At 44.7% G+C, this 23,707-nt stretch overlaps 1 protein-coding gene across 1 annotated transcript in view; it reads right to left on the bottom strand.

The window, feature by feature from the left end:
- LOC144822764 (uncharacterized) overlaps window positions 1-23,707 on the bottom strand; it is a 156,683-nt gene that overhangs the window by 24,580 nt on the left and 108,396 nt on the right. Inside the window, exon 6 of the mRNA XM_078680634.1 lies at window positions 22,578-22,688. Within this exon, the coding sequence (XP_078536760.1) occupies window positions 22,578-22,688 (111 nt within the window). The remainder of the gene's footprint in view (window positions 1-22,577; window positions 22,689-23,707) is intronic.

Genomic DNA, 23,707 nt, shown 5'->3' with positions numbered 1-23,707 from the left:
TATGATGATTGGGAATGGTCTCGATTCAAGTTATGTATGATATGGTTGTTCTTTGGTGCATTTCGAATATCAGAATTATTGGGGTTGCGAAATCAAGCGGGGATCCAGTCATCTGACATTGAAATTCTGGGTAATGGAGTGTTACAAATTGCATTGAGGCAGTCAAAGACAGACCAGAAAGGGAGAGGGATGTTGGTGCGACTTGGCAGGAACGGGGTTGGGGGTTGTTGTCCGGTGGGGGAGTGGGAGTCCTTTGTTGAGTCTGCTGTGTTTCAAGAGGGCGGGATATTTTGCCATAAGAATAAAACACAATTGACTTGTTTCCAATTTTTAGCGGTTTTAAGAAAGGCTTTGGTGTTGGTGGGGGAAAACCCGCACAGTTTTGGGACGCATTCTTTCAGAATCGGTGCAGCTACCGAAGCAGCGAGGTTGGGTTGGGGGAAAGAGGAGTTGCAGCGAATCGGGCGATGGAAATCCAATTGTTGATTTAAATATGTTAGGTTGTAAATGTTAAAAAAAAAAATAAGTTACACAGAAGAGGGTTTCCGTTTAGTTAATGTTACTTTTTCCATCACAGTTCGAGTGGCGGATTTTCCTCGGAAAAAGAGGACCTGGATTGTCGGCCATTCAATAGTGAAATGGGCGGCGAACTTTGCTGAACAGCAGCTGTGTGGGAGAGGTCTGGGCTTGTATGGTAATGACCATGAGGTGATTTGGAAAGGTTTAGGGGGGATGAAATGGGGGGAGTTGTTCCCGGTTTTAAACAAAATGGCTGAGGCATGGGGTACTCCAGACTTGCTGATCCTGCACTTAGGAGAAAATCATCTGGTTGAATGGTCTGGACTAGCTTTAATCAAGCAAATGAAACTGGATTTGGCGGTGATCAAGGACAGATGGGAGGGGACCCGGGTAGTGTGGACGGAATTTTTGTACAGGAGCCAGTGGAAAGGAGCCAGTGGAAAGGAGCCAGGGTTCATGCGGCGGTGGAAAGGGCTCACAAGAAAGTTAACAGGGCTTTGAAATCGTACTATGCGGCAATGGGCATCACGGTCATTGCACATGAGCATTTTAACAATGATATGCTGCATTTGTTGAGGGATGATGGGGTTCATCTCTCGCAAATGGGTCAGTCCTATTACCTTATGGAACTCACAGACACCTTGGCCAATCTATGGTGTGTTGACTTGTGGTGCTCCAAACCAAACAAATGAGGGGACGAACAATAAAAGCAATGTTTTTCCTTCACCGTGAATTTATATATATTGACTTGAGCGGTCCAGTTATGACTTGGGAGGAAGGCTTTTGGGGTGGGGCAGGAAAACTCAAGGGTTTTCCTGGGTGGCGTGTGTGAAGGGGATTGGATAATCTAGAGCGGATTCATCCTTTCTCTAAGGGGGAGGGCTTGGGAGGGTAGGTTGGGAAGAGATGGAAAGAAGAAGGAAAACATACGGATGGTATGAAAACAAGTTATGGTTATTTCGAAATAAAGCATTGGAAAAGGAAATGGATAATATGGAAAAGGTTTTGGAGAAAAATAAAAGCAAAAGGTTTGTTTGGAAAAGTTTATGTTGCGGGTCTGTCTTTGGCTGTCCTGGTAATAAAGGTGACCTTTTATGCTATATTCAGAGTTGTGTGAGAGTCCTTATTTGCGCGATGGGCCCCCAGGGGCACTTGGCAAAGCCAATGTTCCCCTGGGGTATTTCGCGCGAGGGACGACCTCACGCGGCCTGATTGGGTGGTGGGAGGGGCTAGGTCCAAGTGAAGGGAGGGGTGGGAGGGTTTGACGTCACTCAGAGCGAGTGAGAGGAGCGGTGGTGTCGTGCTTGACCCACCCACCCGCCCTGGTTGCAAAATCAAGGGGAGGGTGTTTTTTGTCAACTGTCGCGTGTTACTGTGGTTACGTGTTTCCCAAAAAAAAAATATATATATAAAAAAAAATAACAAACAAGTATTTAATAAATAAATAAATAATACATACATGCATAAATATTTCTTGATACATGATAAATTGTCAGGATGTCACCTCAGGACAATACAGGCAGACTCTTTTGTTGTTTTGTTGGCGTGTGTGAAGGGGATTGGATAATCTAGAGCGGATTCATCCTTTCTCTAAGGGGGAGGGCTTGGGAGGGTAGGTTGGGAAGAGATGGAAAGAAGAAGGAAAACATACGGATGGTATGAAAACAAGTTATGGTTATTTCGAAAAGCATTGGAAAAGGAAATGGTTTATATGGAAAAGGTTTGGAGAAAAATAAAAGCAAAAGGTTTGTTTGGAAAAGTTTATGTTGCGGGTCTGTCTTTGGCTGTCCTGGTAATAAAGGTGACCTTTTATGCTATATTCAGAGTTGTGTGTGAGAGTCCTTATTTGCGCGATGCCGTCTCACTGTATCGTAACAATTATTATTTCGTGTTTTAAATTAATTATTGATTATACTCTGTTGTTGATATTATCTTCCACAATGGATTTTTATCCTGATATATTTGTTTGTGCAACTTTTATGGTTTGTAATTCAAAACCGAAATAAAGTTTCTTGAATTGAATTAATTTACCAATCTGTTTAGTCCGAAATATGTAATGCCCCGAATCCGATGGCCTTGATACCCTGTATTATGAAAACAAGCATGGGTTAAAACATCATAACCCCAGAATAGAGTAACACAATACATACTGGCCGCAAAGGCTTGATCATGGTGAGCATGAGAGCCCAAGACACTAGCCTTGAGTCGCCCGAACTGCAGCGTGTATGCAGGCCTGTAAGCACTGAATGCTTGTAACCGCCAGAGTTAGACGGCATGCAACCACAAACCAACATAGAAATGGGACGAGATTTCCTAGGAACTGTGAATAACCGAGAATGGGCGCCATTTTTTAGTGGAGTCCCGTAATGCATATTCCAATATAAAGTTATTTAGCAAAGTACAGATCAAGTAATAAAGTGAACAAAAATTAGAGGAAACATCAAAAGACAAAACGCTTAATAAACCATGTGCTGTTCTATGGGAAACAAGAACATTGTGTTTCGCGTTGGCACATAGTCTAGAAAACATGAGAATATTAGGAGGGGAGACTCAATCTCCTCACAAAGAGGAACACCTTCTTAGTGTGTACTGAAAGAAATGCTGATTCACCCAGTGAGACCCCAATGATGCTCTGTGCATAACATTATTACAGTGGTACCTAATACAATGTAAAAGTAGTACCTGCATAGTGCCCATGATGCATCTTGCACTAAATGTTGTTTTTTTTGGTGTCCCCAAGTGCGCTTGATGCACACCCGAAGGGGTCGTGCATTAATGAACCAGAGTATGTTACATGTTATTCTATAACATAGCATACACATTTGGAGGACAGCAGGGAATTTAACAACACATAGATATAAACAATACAGTGTCGTAGACAGTCATATTTGTAAACATGGTATTGGGACTCTGGGTAGATGCTGTGAAGTCACGTATCAAACTGCTTGGAAACACTCACCATTAACATAATTAATGGCGCAAGACATTCATCAAAAGTGCAGTACCCCACAATGTTTGATAGTGCATGTAAAACAAGACTGATCTCATACAGCTTCGCAGGGGGGGAGAGAGCATACAAAAAGTACATGAGATTGGTTGCACGAGCACTGAGAGCATGCGTGTACAACAAAACAAAAATACATAGACTTAAGAGAGAAACGTGTGGAGTTCCCTATCTAGGTTGAGACCCATGTCCACTGCTCTTAATCTGATCAGCCACCTTCTTTCCAGTTGCCTAAGTAACAATGTTTTGTCACCCCCACAGTTTGAGGGACTTAACATATCAATACCATGGATGGAGATTTTAAGATGTTCTTCCAACCCATGTACATTGTTGTAATGTACAGCCAGAGGATATTCCGTGTTGTTATTTCTGATTGCACGCACATGCTCCTGGATGTTCTCTTTTAAGGATCTTATAGTGCTACCTATGTAGATCAAACCACAAGTACAGACCATGCAATACAGCACATATTTTAAATTACAATTCATAAACCTCCTGATTTTGTAGGTTTTTTGTGTGTTGTACTGGAAATCAACAATGTTATTATTGGCAAAGCAGCACAGACTACAATGTCCACACTTGTGAAAGACTAATGGCAGACCAGGTATTCAGGTGTTGGCTACAGTGGGTCTCAAATAGCTGTGACAGAGGGTTTGTCTGCTGGTTCTATCCCTACTGTGTACCATGTTTGGTTTATTAGCAATCGCCTTGCTCAGTGTGCCATCCATCCTCAAAACATGCCATGTTTGGGCATGATTTTATATAAATCGGCACTGGCTGCGCTGAATGGGATAACCAATGCTTTTGTTCTAGAGTGTTGAACTTCTTGCTAACTGGCCTGTCCTGTACTGAGCGTTGTACTTACTGATCTTGGTCTTAGCTTCCTCAATTAACTGTTTCGGGTAGCCCCTATATGTGAATCTCTTTTCCAGATTATTGAGTTCCACTTGAAAGCATGTTTCTGAACTGCAATTACGTCGAACTCTAATAATTTCCCCAAATGGGATGGCCTTTACTTGTGCTTGTGAATGGGCACTGGAAGCATGCAAAACTGAGTTACATGCAGTCTCTTTCCTGAATTGTTTAGATCTAATATGTTGTCATTCCACATACAAGGTGGTGTCCAGATAGTCAATCCTTTCCTTGCTATAATGATGTGTGAACTGGATATTGAAGCTGTTGTCGTTCACTAAGTGTGGCAGCATCTTCTGACCAGAACATTAGTAAATCATCTATGTATCCTGCCCATAGAATGATGTGTTCTGTAAAGGCAGTGGGGCAGAGTGTCCAGACATGGACTCTTTCGTACAGTCCCATGTACAGGTTGGCAAAAGACGGAGAGAATTTCGTGCCCATGGACACCCAGTAGTAGCCCCATAACATCTGGGAGCGTGAGCCCTCCATTGTATTGGTTACGCTGTAGGGTTTTGAACTGAATTCTCGGGTGTCTCATCACAAAGCAAGAGCCTCAGTTCCCCATTGATTTTAGTGAATACTGTCTGGGAGACTGGATAATAAGTATTCTGGGGTGCACAGAGGAACTTGGAGAGTGCAATTTTTTTGAATAGGGCCACATGGCCAATCAGGGTAATTGGCAAGCGCCAGCATCGTACCATATCGATCGGAAATCTGTAAGAACCCTCCTAACATTGTGGCTTGCGCAGAGATATTTTCGTGAGGTGAAAAATATAAGCAAGTATTTAAAGGCATCTTTAGGAACCCAAAGGCCATGTGGTAGTGGCAGTTGGTCATGCATTTCCCACAGCGCTTACAAAACTTACTTTATCCCAGTTGATTTTGTAGCATGGTTGGGCCCCGTAGTTCCCAAACAACTAAAAAGGCATTGGGATAGTGGTTGCTGGGTTAGTGATATATAAAAGTGATGCAGAACCCTCCAACCCCATGGTGTAGTCGCATTGCAAAAGCCAAAGGTTAAAACGTTAGTTAATTCAGCAGGTGGTGAAAGAGTGTATTTGCATATCCTTTGTAAAATTGCGCCGGGATCCCATTGGGCCCATGGGTCTTCCTAGTTCTCAGCTTGGAGATGGCAGCCTGTATTTCATTCAACGTAAGCTCATCCTCTTAGTCAGGGACTCCTACATCCAGCACCAGAGTGGGGATCATGACCAAATATTGTGCAATAGTATCTGAGCCATGAAGCTCTCTAGCCCTATAAAACTCTTCGTAATAGCGAGCAAATTCTTTAATAATAAGGATGTCAGTGTCATGGGCTACCCCAGCAGGGCTGAGGATTGTTTGTTCCCAGCGAACTTCCCTTTCCCGCCCACTCAGCCACACCAGGAGATTGCCGGCCTGGTCACCCATCTCGTAGAGAAGGTGCAGTGTAGCCAACATCTGCTTCTTGGCCCCTTCTTGTGCTTATTACCTACATTCTGCTTGTAGAGTCACAGTCTATCGGAGAACCAGAAGAACCGCCTCCATACCCGGGGTCTCTTCAAGCTGCATGATCGGTTGTCCTACCCCTCGAGCTTCAACGCCTCTTCCTTCTTTTTATATGGAGTACGGTTCTGGGCCCTGTCTCGGAGGACTGTCTTATACATTTCCCACAGCACAATTTTGGACTCTGCAGACCCTTAATTTTCAGTAAAGTAGAGCTCTGTATCTATTCCGAGTCCTTACGCTATTTACCTGTCTTTCAGGTTCCAAGCATGTAAATATCATCCTAGGTAGCATCTGTCCCTGAAGTGTCCCACCTGGACCAACAAGGGTGAGTGGTTAGACAGACCCCTTGTCAAATAGTCGGCCTTTTGTATCTCCTCAATCTTTCCCAGGGGTGCAAAGATATAATCCAATCTTGAGTCAACTGTATGAGCCCCTGAGAAGGAATATTTCCTATCTGGAGGGTATAAGTTCTCCAAAGATCGACCAGTCCCATCCCATCCACAAGTTGTGCCAATGCAGTGTTTTGAGGGGTTGCAGTCTGTTTCCCCAATCAGTCAAGACCAGGGGTTATAATATGAGTAAAGTCCCCTCCCATGGTATGGAACGTGGAGGTAAAATCAAAATGAATAGCTGTTATCTTGGCTAAGGTAGACACCTAGAGTCTCGGGGGGAAGGGAGGCATATACACTCAGCAAGTTCATCTCGGACCTTCCCCACCATCCCTGTACTCCAACATATCTACCATTGGGCTCTCCCAAGGTCCGCATTATCCAGAGGGGGAGATTCTTCTTTACCAAAATGGCCACCCCTCTGGTGAATCTTGCATGTGCAAGGGTAGTATATGCCCCCACCCTAGAAACCTGCAGGGTGACCCCTGTAAGTGGGTCTCCAGAAGGAAAATTATATTGGGTTGCATGCACTTGAGATATTGCACCACCAAAAAAAGCTCTTTTAATTTTGTTGTCCAGACCATTGACATTCCAGGTCAGTCTAGAGAGTGACTGGTCTTCTATGGAGTTATGCAGTGCCATCTGGAAGGGGTCAGTGTTTCTCTGTTCCTGCATGTGTCCCCAGTAACCACATTCCTTCAAAAGCAACCAAACATATTATACTAGAACATAATTAATCCCCCCCACCACACCCGAGCAGCTCCCCCTGAACTGTACCATAACATTTGGCTGGGAACACGCATGAAGAGAGAGGTCTGTAGCCCACCGCCCATCAATAACTCACAACTTACTGATGATAATAAATAAAAAAAATAAAAAAGGAAAAGAAATAAGAAAATAAGAGAGCAGAATACAAACACTCTTTCAGAAGCCTCTGAGAGATTTAGAGGGGTGGCAGAGGGGTTCCAATCATCCCCCTTAAAATCAACACTAGCCCTGTGTCATTATTCATTTGCCAAGCCTATCCTGTTCCATTGTGTGATCCCTGGCGGAGGAGGCAGAGGCCATTTGGACCTGCTCCAGGAGTTCGATCTCCTTAACCAAAGGGTGTGGGTCATCTGTATCCAAGGATAAGTCTCTCTCCGTAGCATCTGGGGTCTGGCTGCTCTGTTCCCGAGCAGTTTTGGACTTCTTAGGGTCCCTCTCAGTGTCAGAAGACATTGCCGGCCTCTTCTCCCATTGCGCTCTGCCATTAGGGTCCACTTACGCCAGGGTCCATCAGTCAGGTTCAGTCTCATCCTCTGGGTCCAACGTGTTATAGGTCTTGCCCCTCCCAGGACAGGGATATCCTTCCCAGATTGTTCTCCTCCGGCCCTACCCAGAGGTGGACACTACTCTAGCCAACTCCAAGTCCCTCTGGGGTTTGGAAGAAAAATGCCTTGCTCTCGAATATGACCTTGAGCTGCTCTGGAAACAACAGCATATGGGGCAGTTGGAGGACTTTCAATTTAGTCAACGGTGTGTCGCTGTTTCTTTACCTCGCAGAAGTAATCAGGGAACACCATCATTTTTGAGTTTTCATAACAGATCTCTTCCAAACGGTGGACCTCTGTCAATATCCTTTCTCTGTCTAGGAAGTCCAGAAACCGTGCAATTACTGGATGCGAAGTGGCACCTTCAGGTGGTCTACCAGTCAATGCCCTGTGTTCATATTCTAAAATAAAGCAGGAGGAGAACTATTCAGGCAGGAGGGAGGCCAGCAACCATTTGTTCAGAAAAGCCCCCATATTGGTAACCTCAGCCCCTACTGGGAAGCCCACAAGTTCTAGATTCTTCTTTCCAGGTCGATTTTCTGCATCCTCCTCCCCCCAGTGGAGATCCTTTGCTGCAGCCCTGTGCTCTTAAACCTCACTCCTAAGTCTGTGCACTAAGTCCCCTACCTCTGAAATTCTATGTTCCGCCATAGTAACCCTCTCCGAAACATTCCGCAGGTCTTGCCGTAAGAGGGACATTTCCGTAGGGCTGGGTGGAATTTGCGTAGTCGCACTAATCAAAGCTCCGCAAAACGGTAAAAAATCTCTGCGAGCACTCAAAAGTTCTGTGAACACGCGGAATTGCTGGTTCCACCCGTTTACAATGCTTTTTTCCTGTTCACAAATGCTGTTCGCGTGCTCAGGGTGAAATATCTCGCGAACACGTATTTTGAAAGCGCAAACAAGCAAAAAATTCCACAAAGCAGCGGATCGCGGAATTTTTGGCAATTCCGCGTTCTCCACGGAACGCAAAATTACCCATATTCCGCGAGCGGAACGGAATTTACCACCCAGGATTACATTTCCGACCAGACCTCACCGATCTGTCCTTCCAGAGCTTCACTTGAGGACTGGGTTGCTAGCAACAGGGCCACAATATCTGGCATGTTCAGGGTGCTTGGGTCCGCTTTCGTTAAGGGGGGTCACCACCCTTGCATAGTTGTTCATTTTGCCCTGCTTGGAAGGCTTGGGATCTTTATCCTTGGCCATATTACTTCTCTTGCCAGTCACCACCCTAGCTTTATCCAGTAGGGCAGCAAGTTCCAGAAGTGACCACCCCTCGTCGCAAGGTCAGAGCCCCAAGCTGGTGCCTCCCAAGTCTTGTGGGTGTCCACACTTACCAAAGTAGCCCCTTTCCACATGCAGGACCCCTGATCTGCAATATATAGGTCCAGTTGGTGAAGTATGCAGGGGGCCCGTGAAAACGGCTCATCTAATGCAAGCACCCCTACCATGGTGAATCTGTCCCTCTGAGGAGCTCCAGATCAAGCATTGGTTGGGACCCAGTGCACCAGGCTCTATAAAGCGAGTAAGATGTTTCTCTCAATGCCGCTCTCCTCTGGGTCCACAAAACAGGATTTCCTATGCGCGGTCGAGGGGATGGTGGCGGCTGGCTTACCCTACTAGAAGAAGAAGAAGGGGCGTTTGGGGACCGCTTGCACACCAGAGGTCATGCAGAATGAGCAGGCCCAGACGGAAGGACAGTCTTGGGTGCCAGCATATCTCCCTGTGTTATGTGTAGGGAAAACAGGTATCACCAGTAGCAGGCAGGCCAGGGCCCATGGATTAACAGGGGGTTTGTCTAGCGTCTGGTTGGTTGCAGTACACTATACACCAGATAAGGTACTGTACTTCACCAGATGAAAACCTTCTATGTACTGCGTGGTAGATGTGCTAGAAGGCATGTCCCCCATGACATGGCCATGAATATGGCAACTTTATGTGGTCCCCCTTAGGGCGTCTCGCACTAACAGATAGGCCGTGCACAGCTAGGGCTGCGCACCGCCCACAATGTACCCCGCTGAAACCACAGAGGGGAAGAGAGCAGCCCATCCCGCCGTCCTCACCTCTTCCTTCGGGCTTCTCAAAGCTCTAGGTATTTCAAGGCCCAGAATGGGGGGAGAAAAAGGGGAAGGGGGCTAGGGGCAAGAATCATTGCCCCGAATGGTGACAGGGCTCGAGTCGGGGTACCACGCGGGTGAACGCCGTCCCCCCACTTATTTTACCGGGTTTTTACCAGGTGGACGCCGTCCCCCCTGCCCAGAAGATAGAGCCAGTACCAGTGTCTGCACCTGCGCGCAAGCTCAGCACTCCCCAAACCTCACCTCCTATTGTCAAGAGAGGGTGTTTTACGTTGATGGAGCCGTTCAGTATGACAGACGGGCGCTCATGGCTGTATATTATAAAAGGTCAGTATATATTCACGCATTTCAGATGGAGGACGGCAAATTTACTGTGGGCAATAAATACGCACCGAACAAGCGCAGCCTTAATTTCCCCGTTCCTTTGAGTGTCAATACGATGACAAATTCCAACGTAAAAATTCTGCTTTGCCCTTTGAACCTGCCTCATTGCCTTGTAACCTTTGTTAATTAGAGGGGACTACATTTTGAGATGTCACTTCCTGTTGTGACGTCACTTCCGGTGACACCACCTAACTTGGAGCGTCCCCCCACTTCTTTTTTCAGGACTTGTGCCCTGGTGACTCACCCGTTTCCCAAGCAGTCCTCAAGGGGGCTTAGCTGCAGCTCTAGCAATGGGTCTCTACCCCGGCCACAGGTCGTCGATCAAGCAGCAAGCTGCAGAGGGGGTCTACACAGGGTTGCGATACCCCACGGGTAGAACAGAGTCCCGCAGCAACGAGTGGCAGCACGGTCGCGGGACCTGCTCTGCCACTGCAGCCCACGCCAGGGCAGGACGCGAGTGAGCGGGTGTCCGGCATCCAGCTCGTAGCATCAACTGGTCCCTGGGCCCAGACCGAGTCAGGGACGCAGCCTAATCTTTCCTCGCTGGAGCAGGCGGGGGCACTGATGGAGGTCCTCGACACTTGCAGGAAGGGTACACGGGGAGTGTGTCAGGGTCCCGGGAACTTACAAGGCCCGTGCCAGCAGCCATCCCCAGTATCTGTCCCCGGCCTTAGCATCTGGCACCACAGGTCACATCAGCAGGGCCCACATCGGAGGATTCGGATTGGCCTCGTGCACCCAGAGAACCAGGCACCTTCTTGCCCCAGAACGCTGGTCTTAGTGTTGCCCTGGGCAAAATCGATAGTGGGCATTAAAAGGATAAATGTCAGATTGCAAAGAGCATCCGCCATCTTGGCCCAGTCATTGAAAAGTAATTGTTAACAGTATATTATTGTATTATTATTATAAACTATGAAATGCTGCTTTGGACTGTGGGTCAATAATTACGCATAAAGATATCGTCACAATGTCTGGGGCTGGTTTCACAGCTTGTAATGGACAATGGTTGTGGAGAACCTCCAAACAATTAGCTGGAAACCTGCTCTTTGCAGGTTTTTCTAGCTAAATATGTGCAGGCCTTATGATATTGGCTCCTCACAGGGTGACGCGCGATGTGAACCAATATAATGTGACACACAGTGGCAACATGTGAGTTGAAAGGCCTGCCTTTGCATTGTAGTAATACGTTTGTAAATGTATATTTATTAGTCCAATTACTCTAATTAACGTGTTATTGGTCTGCATTTAATTTCACTGCCTTGGCATAATAAGGCCTGTATGTGTGTGACTGTGTATGTACATTCCAAAGGAAATGGCCACACTACTGTGAGATGTTGAATGTTTGGGAAAAACGTTTAGCATCAGCATGAGTAGCTCAAGGGACTGAGCACTTGCTTGTTTAATGTATGTAAAATATTGATAAATGTTCATATATTTCAACCATGGATGACTTCTACTATCATAATCCACTGGCATAGATGTTCGACGAGATGTCAAAAACATTCAGTTGTTTACCATTATTATAGCATCTACTTAAGTAAGGAGACACACAAACTTTCAGAACATTTTGGTTGCGACTTCTCTGTGACTTGCAGTCCTGACATGAACTAAGTTTGCCATGGCAGTATTTCCCCAGTTTTTAATCTAAATCAATGACATTTCCTATTTTGCTTTTTGTAAACTTACATTTGCCCTCAAACTAGCTTTCTTTCTCGCACACCTCCACTAATTTATCCTCAGCTTGAATGTAATGTCCATTATTGGTATACTGATAATATAAACCACTGGTCGCTGTCAGGAGGCAGTTCGAGTTTTAAAGGCTTCATCAGTTCATGGATATTTTTATGCACATTCATTACCCCTTAGTGCAGCGCACAGCTCGAGGCCCTTTAAATTCACTCTGTCCCTCCATATTCACACATTTATTATCACGGCACAAAGATCAACTTCTGTATTATTGCGACAGAACTGAAACTGACTGGAGAAAACGCGGTTTACTGTCTCACATACTGTACGATACAATGATTTTGTATAGGGTAACAGCTCTGCTAACAGTTAGCCTCTTCACCTGATTTTGACTCACTGCATGGATTCAATCCCTTGCGTCTAAAGACCTAATTTGTGTCTAAAACAAACACATATGAAAACTCACCATGACATAAATCATGCAGGTGTACCATGCTATTAATTGACAGAGGCAAATAACTTTATGATCCATTCAAAGATCCACTTCTAGTGAATCCTGCCCATTCTCACATTAAACAATGGGAATAAGTGGCATATTACATGGGAGGCATAGTCAAAATGGCAGCCGCATAGGATGCCTCTTGTTGAGAGCCATGTGAGGCCCATAAAAAAAAGTGAAATAACACCTGAACACGGATTCCAGCATTCCTGTGATCGTTTGGGACGCCTGAACCCAGACAACGTTGCTGTGAAGTAAATATAGGCTCCGTGACCAGCCACTGGAAGAAGTGGTTGGAGGGCGGATCCCTTGGCGGAGCGCGACTGTGAGAAAACATGGCTTTTGCGGCGCACTCTCTACTGACCCCTTTTGTCAAACCAGGCCTTCATGGCAGGCTAGGTGGCTGTGAGATCGGAGAAAACGTGAGTGGGTGTGCCCTAGCAGGTAAAGGTATGTTGTGAGAGGAGATCTGCCGGCGTGCTACATGCCGTGAGTGAGACATGCATAGCAGTGAAGTCTGCGAGGGAGAGGTGAGCTGTTATGTTCCCAGGTTAGGCCCATGTAGAGAAGCTGCTCATTTCTTACACTGTCTTCTTTTTCACGATAACATTTCTGCCATGAACTTTTGCACATATTTGCATACACGACAATGTTGGATTAATTTCTCTGAAACTACTTTTTTACACATCTAGATTTGCACAACATTATCACAATGCCTCCAATATCATGTACAAGGCCTCTTTGCGCACTATGTACTGATTTCGTCCTATCTTCATCCACGGGGCGACAGAGCTATCTACATATCCATAACATAGCTAATGTACAACATACATCGCAAGACTGCGTTCTACTATAAATAATGAGCATCCTGATAGATTAGCAGAGGAAGCACTTCAGTTGACACAAGGGTCCCTGCATGCTGAGACTTCACTACGGAGCGGTCGGACATCTCCGTGGAGGGTGTCCAGTTTGTGACCGAGACGGGGTCCTTCATTCTCTCCTGCCAGGTAATGGGGTTGGATCGTCCCTTGGGGGGATTCTTGGCTCCACACCTACACACACTCTAGGTACACTTAGAATAGGGTTTACATTGTAGCAGTACGCCAGATTACTGTCTTGTTTATATACCTGCATATATACACTGTTTCTACCATTTACACTTTTGATGCTCGTAATCTCTTTCATCTACTTCAGTCTACTGATTATCGCAGCACATGTATTTTATACCAGAAGAACGTTGGTTCAATAAACATATTGAAAACGTCACAGTGTGTATTCTGTATATTTCTCTGAGTACAAGTGAGCATGAGTGACTGAGCGAAAGAATCTGATCAGTTTCCACGATGCCTGAGGGGTTAGGATTGTCATGTTCAGTCGTTGCCAGAAACTATTTGCTCCCTGGTAAGGTTAAAGGGCTTATTGTTTCACTGTGAGCTAGCTTGTCTCTAGGCCAACATATCCTGCCGGGGTGCCGGGAAGGAGTCTAGGAACCTCACCCAAAGTTTATGTTGTTCAACAAACGTGGAAGTCCTATGGATTAGTGGGAACTACACGACATGGTACCACCAACGTTGGTTGGGCTCTTATTTAACAGTCTATCTTAGAAGTTCAGTTGTGCTTTTCTCAGTGAACCCTACTCACCTACAAACCGGAGACGTCCATAGTGGGAAGGGAAATCCGCCTCTGCTGAATAAGTTACCCTATGTATTGGCTGTAGGTTATTCAAGCTTGTAGAATAAAAATGTTTTTCCAAATTGTACTAACTCTACCTCCAAAAATTCATATAATAAATTACTTTTTTCTTTAACAATGACCGAACAAACTGAGGACATTGAAGAACAAGAAGTTAGATTAAATATTACAGAAAATTGCAGACATGCAGTTACTCTGAAATTATTACATTACGGCCTCTTGGCACTGTGTGGTGAAGTTACCTTCATGATGGAGGCAAACAAAGCATTCGGAACAGAGGTAATCTAATCTTGGATTGATTTCCCGCCTGCGGATGCTCACACAAAACGGTTTCACACTTACATTGAAGATGAAACACCTGAGGAATTGAAATTACGTTAACTTACCAAGAACATATAAATCGGTTTAAAGGCGCTCTCCCCCATACCGTAGAAAATATGAGATTTGATCCGCTCAGTAAAGAAGGAGCAACTTTGCTGGTCCTAGCTGCTTATACACCACATCCTAATCTTAACGATTCAGATACAGCAGAAATAACAATACTATACAAAGATCTGGTAAAAATGTACAGAAACCTCAAGCAGTACATTATGCGAACACTCACAGTTAACCCTGCGCAGATGGCTCAGGCTGCACAACCTCAATTGGCTGTTAGGGGTATCAGCCCTCAAACACTGAATTCCGTTACGGGATAAGTTCCCACCAGTTGGGAGCAAATTCTGGTCTGGATAGCACGGAAAACAAACCAGCTTGAAGCAGTTTTTGCCCATACGGGACCGCAGGATGAACATAGAGTATTAACAATTTACTTGCCAATGGGGATGGCCCAATTGGTGGGAGATTAAGCCACTTAGGGTACAGTCTTCGCTGCAGTTTACACCAAAAGTCATGGTACCCCCTCAATAGCAGTATTACCTGAGGTACTGAAACAAGTACAGAATGAGTATGGGGCAGTACCTGCTCTGGATTTAAGGATGAAACTGATGGGCAATTTTGCCACAGTATTGACCATTATGTTAAGTAACATAAAAGGGGAAGCAGCAGCATTGGCTATACACCATTGCCTGAGGGAGTTCACTCCTGCACAGCACAAGTAGGAATTACCTAGAATTATCGAAGAAACCTATGCTACACTAGGCAGAGATAATTTGGGAGCCAGACCCGGGAAACCACAGGTTGGGAGTAATTCTGAAAAAGATACCTATAAGGAAGCACACAATTCTTCCGAAAAGAAATGGGACAATAAACAAAAAAATAAACAAAACAAGACCCAATCACGGGGTGGGTCTCCTCAACACGAGACCACTGAAAAGAAATACAATTTGAGAAACCGTGATAACATTAAAATGCCTGTCGGGTATGAGGATACTGATACACATTCCTCTCATTCCTTTCAGAATTCATCTGATACACGTCCAGAGAGAGAGGTGGATGGTCAGAATGCAGATCAGGAGAGCACACAAAGCCAAAAAAGAGAAACACATTGCACTTCAGATTACATCATTAAAAAGGACAAAACAAAAGACTCAAAAACATCAATTCAAAAAAAGAAGGTAGCAGGGATTAAAATAAGACATGCCCAGACCACTGAGGACTCTCCTTCTGAACGGGGAGTGGACAGTGACGATGCTGGACAGTGCAGTAGAAGTCACAATAGCTTGCTTGAATCTGATGCATTTTCTGTGGTAGTAGTGCTGAATGAGCATATCACGTGGTGGAAACACCCGAGACAAGAGAAGTTTCCCACATCGTTTATACAAAATAATGCTGCAAATGGAGGGGGACATACCCAGAAACATCAAGGCTCTCTTTTGGGAGAACCTGACATACGGTTACGACATTCTTTTGGCTGAAAAGGATTGGCCACCGGAGTTCGTAATGTAGTGCCCACTGGGAGAAATGGTAATTTTACCTGCTTTCCACGACCTCGTTCCAGAATCAGTTAAACATTCCTACGTACAGGAGTGGGCATTAGCGCTAGCTACTGCACTTTACTGCAAACATGTTGGGTGGGATGAGGAGTCACCTCATCACGAGATACCATTAAAATCAACTTCTCGACCCCAGATACAGTACCCAATAAAAGATTAAGCTAAAAAACAAGTTAGGGAAATTCTAGAACAACTTGAATACCCGAGTGTAATAGAAAATTGCACCTTGTCTGTGAATGATCCCTTGTTTCCTGTAATGAAACCGGACAATTCATAACGTCTAGTCTTAGACTACAGACACCTGAACACTTCCAGATGAACATTCGCAGTACAAAATGCACAAAGTGCTGCACTAATGAATAATATTGTTCGGAAGAGATACAAAACATTAGATATCTCAAATGGATTTTTCTGCCAAAATATAGTGCCTGAAAGCAGATATTTGACTGCAATTTCAGCACTAGGTTCACAGCGTCAATTTTTCTGTTTACCTCAAGGGTATAGGAACAGCCAGGGGATGTTCTCTGCCAGGGTAACAGAGTTGCTTCAAAATTTTGATGAGGAGGCATGGTCGTATGTAGAAGACATCTATCTGATGGACGATAAATTATTGGAACACTTGGCCAGACTGAACACTTAATCCTCGGGTTCGCAGTAAAACAGAGGCGTGCTAGACAATAAATAGTTGAAAAAACAGTGCTTAACTCTGAAAAGTCTGAGGCTAGCAGTTAAAACTAGCTCCTACGTGGATAGCTGGAAGCAAAGAGAAGCTGCCTGATGGAAAGTGCTGCCACTTCATTATATACCAGAACGCAGCTTGGAGAAAGTACAGTCCGCGTTTCTGGAGTTGGGCATTATAATATGGGCTTCCTCACTGAGATTAAAATCAACATACCGCTCTACTGGAGTGCCTAGAAGCGGTTCTGTTGATGTGTACACGAGTTGCATACAGTGACATTCCTGCAGAAGTAGGGCAGACAGCAGGCAAGAGTCACCAGCCCAATTGAACTAGGTACTTGAGAGGCCCTGCGGGCAGGCACTTTACACAAGCTTTAGACAGCAGCAGACTCATTGCAGGCGGCAAGAGAAACAAGAAAGCAGCGTTCAAATTTGCACGCAGCCCCGGCAGAGCACCGCCTAGTACTGCTTTATGAACAATAAGGACCAACATCCCTCTCAGCCACAATTGGGACCGGGAGCAAGTGAGGGCAATGGGAGCGCTGTCACGATCTTCCAACCATGCACTCACCATTTTAAGTATGTCCATGTTTGACCGGACTGTTTGTTGAACACAAGTAGTTAATGTTAAAAGTTTCTATTATAACCGTAACTTTACATCATAGAATATAAACTCTAATACGTTTGAAATGTATGAAAAAAATAATTGCTTCTAATACTTATTAACAAGTTGAATAAAAATTAATGGCAAGGTAATTCTTGGGTGGAAAAAGAATGCATCCTGCTTCAAAAGGCCACCACAAATACGCGCGTCTTTCTGTATGTCCCAGTCATACACTAGGCTCTGAATAAAGCTCTTCGATATATTGGGGTGAGTTTGCAATATTGTAAAAAATAAATGATATACAAAAGCACAAAGCAATAAATTAAAAATACTTTAACACGGATGAGGGGCGTGATATCTCCAGCAGTGTGGCTGCGTTGCAGAGGCGATTTAAAAATGAAAATGCTGTAAGCTAAGAGCGGAATTGCGTCGCTTATGCGTGGTTGTTTCACCATCCTTGCAACCTAACAATCCACAATCCCGAGGCAAGACAAACGTAAAAAATAGTCCATCAAAAACAACTTAAATGTACACAGAAGAAAGAAGATATGTGAAAGGGCAAGTCGCCATGGGCGGAACGAAAACAATAAAGGTGGGACAAATGGGGTGGATTCACCAACCAAAAGAACCAGATTTTAAAAGACGCACAAAGGCACCAATGACAAGCAAGGGGTGTGCTGAAACCCCATGCAGTAGATACAGCATGTCATACAGAGACAGCATAGGCAACATGTGCTGCCTAAGCGAGACCTAAAAAGGGGATGAAAAAGAAAAACTTGAGGTGCGAACCAGGATGCGCGGGGAGTACGGAGGGCTGTAAACAGCAGCATTTGAGACATATACAAGTTAGGGGGTGATTCTCCACCGCCTTATTTTTTTCTCTCCCTCTGTGCACAAAGAGCCTTGCTTTGCCTCCTACTCTCAACAGTCCCAAATGACCAACTATACTTACTGGACTACTCTGAACTGGAGACTGCAGGGTGCTAAAAAAAGAAAAGAAAAACACAACCTATGCGAAGAGTGGTCTGGCTAAACTGAGCAACATTTAAGCAGGGTTGATTGGCTGCGAGTCGACTGCGAATCACGCACATTGTCCTAGGGGCCAGTGAGAAATTTAAATAGGTAAGATTCCAACACAAGACTGCTGCTGCAGGGTGGAAAACAAGCCAGATTAGCAGGATGTGAAACCAAAAGGCAGCAGACCCTCTCGGCTGCCTTAAAACAATATGAAAGGGTCAGACATGCCACAGATGGCAAAGAACCAAATGTGGCAGTTGGAGGTATTGCTGGCAAAATATTCTGAACAGTTTGAAAAATTTTTGCAGGCAACCCAAGAAACCAAGAGTATTGTAGTGGCAAAGATCGTAATAGTTACTATTGAAGTAAATCTCCTGAGAGCCAATCACAAAAATCTCACAGCGCGAGTAGACAAGAATGAATCGTCGCTCACGTTCCTGCACCCCTCCATAAAAGAGATGCAATCCCAGAGGCAAAGCTTGATTAAGCACGGAGGATTTAGAAGGGCACTCAAGAAGAAATAATGTGTGCTTCATAGAGTTTCTTGAGTGTTTTGAGGATCAAAGTGTGAAGCGCAATACTCCAGATTACTTATCAAATAGAGGGTGCCGGTCACAGTTTGTTTCTTATAATATGGGCTTCGAAACTGGAGAGCTACAAATATCGCAGCCCCCCCTACACTATCAAGGTCTTTGTTTACAATGTAAATGTTTACATGCAAATGTTACTTATTATACGAAGCTTTGATCTTTGCCAGGAGGGGGGACTTAGGGTTGTTACAGTTATGTTTGCTGACACAATGGTTGATATCAGGATGTGGCGTTAGCGAAAGAAACAGTAGAAGTACTGGAGCTGGTGCTGAAGACATGGCCCGAGTGAGTGGGAACTTGGTGGGTCCACAATGCTTGATGAGTTGTACACATGGAGGACATATGAATAAGAAAATAAACAAAATATGATCTGCTCACATGGAACATACGGGCCATGGCCACACCACGTAAGGGTCACCAAATATACATAAACCTCAGAAGGTGAAATATACAGATTGCGTGCCTACAGGAAACACATTGAGTGCACTGTGATGTTAAGAAAGTGACTTGGCGATGGCGGGGTAGATCTACGCAACAACTTACTCTGCTTTTGCAAGGAGAGTACTAATATGGGTAGCACCGACCATTTTTGGTATCTACTGCTAAAATAGACACAGAGGGCAGATTTGTTATCCTGAGAAGCATTGGAGGGTGACCCCATCTACATTATTGAGATTTATGCCCCCAACACTAACCTCCTTGTCTTCCTTGCAATGACATTGCCATGTCTACTATGAGACACACGGACCCCATGCCTTTGTGGGGGAGATTACAACTGCGTCTCAGATGTAGAGAAAGATAGATCAATGCTTCCTATGCTGGAGGTGCTGAGTCGACTGCCATGCAGCATTTTCAGATGTGGTTGTCACATAAGAACTTACATGAGACCTGGAGGATTAAACACCAGTTAAAGACCAGGTAGCGAGTGAGTTTAACTGTTTTTCACATGTACATCAATTATACACATGTATGAACCTCTGGCTGGCGTGGGAATCAGTGATATCTAAGATCTCTGCTGTTAAATACCTACTAAAAACAGTGTCAGATCACTGTCCACTAAAACTAGGATTTTCATGGGTAAGGAAAGTGACTAGAATTCCTACTTGGAGATTGAAAACTGAAGTGTTACTTGATAGTCTGTACTGGGAAGCAATAGGTGAGCACATTACATACTATTTTACGGACAATGAGGGATCAGCCTCCAACAAAGGATCTGAGTAGGGTGCCTTTAAGATTTAGACCAGGGACCATTGTATTAAGACAGCATGGGGGATAAGGAGGACTCTGGACAGACAGATAACGACAATCGGAAATATTGTAAGTCTGGGCTGAAAAAAGAATGGCAGAACAGGGGCGGAGTGAGGAAGGTCTGATGGACCTGAGGAAGAGCTACTTGGAGCTAAAAGACAAGTCGGGTCCAATGTTGGATGGATGGATGTTCATCAGACATCAATTGGTACCCTCAGAACCACAGGCTAGGAGGTGGTTAATACCCAAAAGGGATTAAATACTATAAATGTAAATGTAAATGTACAGGAATTTATATAGCGCAAATCACCAAGCGGTTTCTAAGCGCTTGCTTAGGGAACCCGTCCTGGTATTCCCCTGTGAGATAACCCCGGCAGGGTATCCGCAAGGTGAAAGCCAGGCATCCCGCCGCGAGGGGCCATTGTGGAGATTAAGCAAGCTATTGCCCAGAGTCGCAGAGTGTGAACCCGTGAATCGAGTAGGCACCGGAGCGAGAATTGTCGAGTCCATGGACATTTTTTAGGACTCAAGACCCCGCCGAGCCGGGAATTGAACCCTGGTCCCGGGCTGACCTCTGCTTCCAGGTCTGCCTCCTCTAACCAGTGAGCCACACTACTAGCTTTGCAGAATACCACATGGAATTATACAAGGCATCCAAACAGATTGAGACAACACATATACAAACCTATCTTCAAACAGTGGAGTACAGATGAGATACATTGCTTACTGCATACATGGCACTTAATAAAACTCAAGGGATCAATGGTTTACCCCTAGAATTTTATAACACTTACAAAGGACTGATAGCACAGTAGCTACTAGAGGTGTTTAAGGAGGACCGGGAGGTAGGATGCTTACCTGAATACGAGGGATGCACTGATAGTGATCCTACCTAAACAAGGCCATGATCATTTGGATGTAAACTCATATAGACCATCGTCACTCCAAAATTTAGATTACAAGATACTGGGTAAGGTGTTGGAGACTAGACTGCTCCCAGCACTGGAAGGGATAATACATCAGGACTTAAACTGGGTCATCCTTTGGAAGAAATACCTTCCTAAATACGAACAGACTCATAAATCTAATGAATGTGGCAGAGAGAGAGAAGAGAGATGGGTTGACTATCGTTGGAAATCAAAAAAGCTTTCGATACATTAGGTTGGCAATACTGGATGACAGTGCTGGACAGGACTCTAAGAATTTTGGGGGCCCTGGGCCAACATATTTTGTGGGCCTCTGTTTGGAACTGCTTTCAATTTATGATCCAATTTCAGCTCTTTCATGGCCCTCTTTGGCCAGGTCACTGACATTGCACAGGCACACTGCTCTAAATTCTAAATGAGTTTCCATCTAATATTCAAGGATATTGATGTGTGTTTTTTTAATATTGTAACACAGCCTCAGCTCATTAATAATACTGCAAATAAACTCTGACACTCTCCCATTTCTTATATGTGAGGTCCTACTGTGGTCTTAAAGAAACTTTTTTATGGATTGTGCCTGAAACATACACACAACCTTTCTCTGCAAAAGTGTGTAAAAGACACTTACACATCACCCACATAAAAAATAAATGAAAGGAAACGGTATTTCTAACAATCTGTTTAAGAATTATTCAAGCTCATTAAGGCAAGTCTCTGCAGAACAGACTTGGCTCTATTATGGGTCCCCTGAAAGGTTGGGGCTCTGGGCCAGAGCCCCCTTTGCCCATGCAGACTGAGAGCCTGTACCTGCAAGCCATGGGGCTGTTTAAAACAGCTTGGATTGTCATGGGCTTAATTGCGCATGTTGGGCTGGCTGTCAAAGGACAGACGGCCAATCCTACATGCGCACACTGCACTTTAGGCTTTAGTTGTCCTTGATTCCCTGCTGCCAATCATCACAAGAATTGTTCCCGCCATCTCTGGCTCACACTCCCGAAGAACAGCACATGCACAGCCTAGCACTTTATGATAAAATGGTAAACACCATTTTATTAATTTACATTTCTCAGCAGGCGGGCGGCGCTCTTCCGCCCTTTAGGAGGAACTGCCCCTGATTTACTGTACAGAGCATTACCCAGGCATACCTTGGTTTAGGAAGGATCTTTGTTCCTGTAACTGCTTGTATACAAAAACCACACAAATCGGAGACTTAACCCATGGTAAACTCCAAGGGATATGGAAAAGAGTTGTACTTGTTGGTTCACAATTACAGCAGTGAAAGAATATACAGAGGTTTACGCAAAGACTTGAGAGGGGTACAGTATTTTTCCATGTTTTAGTTTTGTATGAGACAGTTGCTAGATGAAATAAAAAAAGAAAAGTTAGTCGAACAGCACCTTTTCATAATGTCTTAAAATCCTTTACTGCACAGCAGATATCCCTCAAACTAAAATATTGCTGGATGCCATTTCACTGTGTGAGCCAATGTGAATCTGACATTTAGCACCTCACAGTTAACTGTTTAAAATGGCCATCCCATTTGTTGGACGCGGGGGTTACTCGGGGGTCAATGTTCAGAGGTTCTCACCTCGAAAGAAGCACTTTGTACTCACCTGTGAAAGCACTGACATCACCTCTCAACTTCGACTGCTTGTGATCCGTAGAGCGGGAGACCTCATCTTCTTTGACGATGAATGAGAGGACTTGTGAGATGTCGTCATCTTCTATACGTAAAAAAAAACCACCACCAGTAACTGTAGATCCCTGGCTTACACTACCTATTTTACAACCATTTGCAATGTAAAGGAAACGTATACATTCATTAGTTAACCCGAGACATCTTACAACAGTCAATAAAAAAAAAGAGTCTTCATCAAACCTCAGGACCTCAAATTCTTTGCTGTATCCTTTTTTTTATCCATAGCTGTTGTGCCACCAGGATGCTCCAAAGAGACAACCACCAGGCATTTCACAGGGGCTTCTTTAAGACTGATCCCCCTGCTCTCATGTGCTGCTGTCTCTTCTTTGTATTAACGGATTGTGTTCCTAGATAGGCCCGATACGTGCAGAAATAGTGCCTTGGGCTAGGGCAGCAGTGTGTGAGCACATAGGCTGCACACCTGTAAGAGACTGAGCAGGGTGCATTAAAGGTAAGCAGGTCATCAGTGTACGAGAAAGCAGTCTGTGCTCCTACAGAGGCCCTATAAATGCAGCAATAGGTATCTTCTGCCAGGTCAACAGGTTGCAAGCATGAGGGCTGTTGTCCTATGTAGGCCAGTGCAATATGCAGGAGAAAGTTCATTAGTGAAATGTCAGCACTGTGTGTGGACCCAAGAGCTGTGTTCCTGAGTAGCACCCACAGCATTTTGTACAGGGTGATTGTCCCAGGTCAATAGTCACTGTTGGCACGAGAGCGGTCTTCCTGTGTGTAGCCAGGGTATGTGGTGCTGAGCGCCTTGAACCCGGACAGCCGCGTGTTTTAGCACGTGTGTGGCATTCCTGGAATGGAGGTCATTGATCAATTACCAAAGGTAACCTAATTGCATAAACAAGTTGTTCCGCTATGCAAATGTTTTAACTGGAGATATTAAGAGACATTGAAATGGAAAAGGGTAAGTGGCGGGTGGGGGTGCAGTGTATTTAGGCGGGATCTTGCTTTTAATGTATGCCTTGCTGTCTTTTGTGGTCTTTTCAGAACTCTAATGTGCCAGTGACCAATCTCTACGAAAGCAGACACACAAAA

This window comes from Lissotriton helveticus, chromosome 1_1 (genome assembly GCF_964261635.1).
Source record: "Lissotriton helveticus chromosome 1_1, aLisHel1.1, whole genome shotgun sequence".
In the NCBI taxonomy this organism is placed as follows: domain Eukaryota; kingdom Metazoa; phylum Chordata; class Amphibia; order Caudata; family Salamandridae; genus Lissotriton; species Lissotriton helveticus.
This window is presented reverse-complemented; position numbering and strand designations above follow the sequence as displayed.